The 2,383-nt window shown below is 54.1% G+C and overlaps 1 protein-coding gene across 1 annotated transcript in view; it reads right to left on the bottom strand.

The window, feature by feature from the left end:
- Positions 1-1,381, bottom strand: part of LOC105820447 (taste receptor type 1 member 2) — a 16,674-nt gene extending 15,293 nt beyond the window's left edge. The window contains exon 1 of the mRNA XM_012656928.1: positions 1,199-1,381. Within this exon, the coding sequence (XP_012512382.1) occupies positions 1,199-1,380 (182 nt within the window). The 5' untranslated portion in view covers position 1,381. The remainder of the gene's footprint in view (positions 1-1,198) is intronic.
- Positions 1,382-2,383: the final 1,002 nt, after the last annotated feature.

Genomic DNA, 2,383 nt, shown 5'->3' with positions numbered 1-2,383 from the left:
TCATCACCATGACCACCACAACCATCATTATTACCACCATCACCACCATCATCACCACCACCACCGCCATCGTCATCACCATCATCTCTGTCATCACCACCACCACCATCATCACCACCACCACCATCATCACCACCACCACCATCATCACCACCATCACCATCACCATCACCACCACCACCATCATCTCTATCATCACCACCATCACCACCATCATCACCACCACCACCACCATCATCATCACCATCATCTCTATCATCACCATCACCACCATCATCACCACCATATTCTTCACCATTTTCACGATCACCAATGTTTCATGATAACAGTATTACTGTTATCAACATTATCAGCACCACCACTTTCATCACCACCGTCACCGTCATTATACTCCCCGCCACTATCACAGGCTCAGGAAATACAACACCATGCTCTGCAGCATCACTGGCACCACTACCCTCAGCATCCTTAAACCAGCATATAATCCTCCCCAGTGTCATAGACGGTGCATTTCTTATAGTCAACCCTTGATCAGCTTTTGCGCTCTCCTTCCCTTGTCCCCGTCTCCCGGAATACCTTCACCCTCTCTGAATGAAGTCACTATTCTATAGTCCCAGGCTGGCTCCATGTCCCTGCCTTCAGCCTTGCATGAGGATGACCCATCCAATCTCCAAGTGATGCTGCCGTCCCGATGGGCTCACCGAGGAGGTGAGGAAATCCCCTCCAGTCCTGCGAGCACCCCTACCCACCCAACCCCAGCCCTTGGGAAATGCAAGCCTCCCCTTCCAGTCTGAGAACCTCCTACAGAAAAACCACTTTCTGCCTCCCACAGACTTTTAGACCAGGCCTTGGCACAGACTCATCGGGAGTCCCCCAGTTGCCAAAGTGGGTGGGGTGGTTTTGATGGTCTCTAAGACCCCTCAAGTCTCTAACATCCTGTAACTCTTTATAAAGAAATGTGACGTTGGGACAAGCCAGGTCTGTGTGTCGGAACACAATTGCCAAAGGTTTTGGTAGAGTGGATTGTGTGGGTCATCCCTGGGGACCAGTGGGGTGGATCCAGAATAGGGGATTTGGCAAAGAATGGGGAGGAGTGATCTGAGCCCTCAGTCCTGGCCTGGCCCCCGAGGACCACAGGACCACCCTGGCCTCCCACCCCACCCCAACCACCATTTCCAGCCTCACACTGGAGACTCACTCCTTGCACTTGGGCACCTGCAGGTAGTTGAGGTGGACAGTGCCCTTCACGTTGGCGTGGAGGCTGAAGAGGCCACCCAGGAGGTAATCTCCAGTCAGGTAGAAGTCCGAGTTCTCAGCCGGCTCAACCAGGACCTGCAGCAGGAGGAACAGGGAGCAGATCATCCGTGCCCAGCGCCCCATGGCTAGGAAGTGTTGGTCTCAGGAGGTGGCCCTGCCTCACTGGAGATCTGGCTGGTTGACACCAGGACATTTGCACAGACATTTACATAGCAATGGTCCTGCCACTGACCGTGGGGCCCCTGGGACAGGTGGAGAGGTTTGAGGGCTCTGGGGGCAGGAAGGGAGGCAGGAATTAGGATAATCCTCTCTTAGAGCACAGTGGGGCCTGGGTGCTCTAGGAGAACCCTATTTGGAGGGAGATAGAACGTCCTGGTAACTCGCCCACACCTCAGCCTTCTGCCACTTGTTTGAGGACAGATCTCATCTCCCTGATGTTTCAAACATTTCCAGAGTAAAGGACAGAGGTGCTCTCAGGAGACAGAAAAGGGTGGCAAAAAGAGCCCAAGCTTTTGAGCCCAGCCACGTTGTGCCCGGCGTGTGGTGACGTACACGTGGCACCGGAGCCATTAGGTATTCAAAAAGTAGTGGCCATCGTGAGTGAAAACCGGGCGTCACACTGAGTGCTGGCATCCATCATCTCGTTTAATGCTCCCAATAACTGGGACTATTACCCCATTTCACAGATGACGACACTGAGGCACTGAAAAGTTAAGAAACCCACTCTAGGTTGCACAGCTAGCAGAGCTGGGATTCAAACCACACAGTCTGACTCTGGGGCTGGCACCTCATCGCCACGCCGTGTTACGCCACGTGACGTTAGTGCTTTCGGCGAACAGCAGCGGCAGAGAGAATGGGGGTGGGGACGTGGTCTCGCTCCCTCTGATGTTGCCATCTGTCATCCTGTCAACGTGTCAGTCAGCTCTGCGGAGTGAGTCCCCTCTGGGTGCGCCTTCCTCAGACCCCAGGCCAAGGGGCAGGAATGTCGGCAAAATGCAAAGCTGAAAACTCCTAAAGTCAAAGGTGACCACCCCTGAGCAGTCGGAGGGAGGGAGACGGCGCCAGTGAATTAGGGACCCACTTGGATCAGAGACCCTTGGCCACGTACGCTGTTTCGCTCCTTTCC

This window comes from Propithecus coquereli, unplaced genomic scaffold (genome assembly GCF_000956105.1).
Source record: "Propithecus coquereli isolate 6110/MARCELLA unplaced genomic scaffold, Pcoq_1.0 Scaffold528, whole genome shotgun sequence".
In the NCBI taxonomy this organism is placed as follows: domain Eukaryota; kingdom Metazoa; phylum Chordata; class Mammalia; order Primates; family Indriidae; genus Propithecus; species Propithecus coquereli.
The sequence above is the reverse complement of the archived record's forward strand: the minus strand, read 5'-3'. Positions and strand labels throughout refer to the sequence as shown.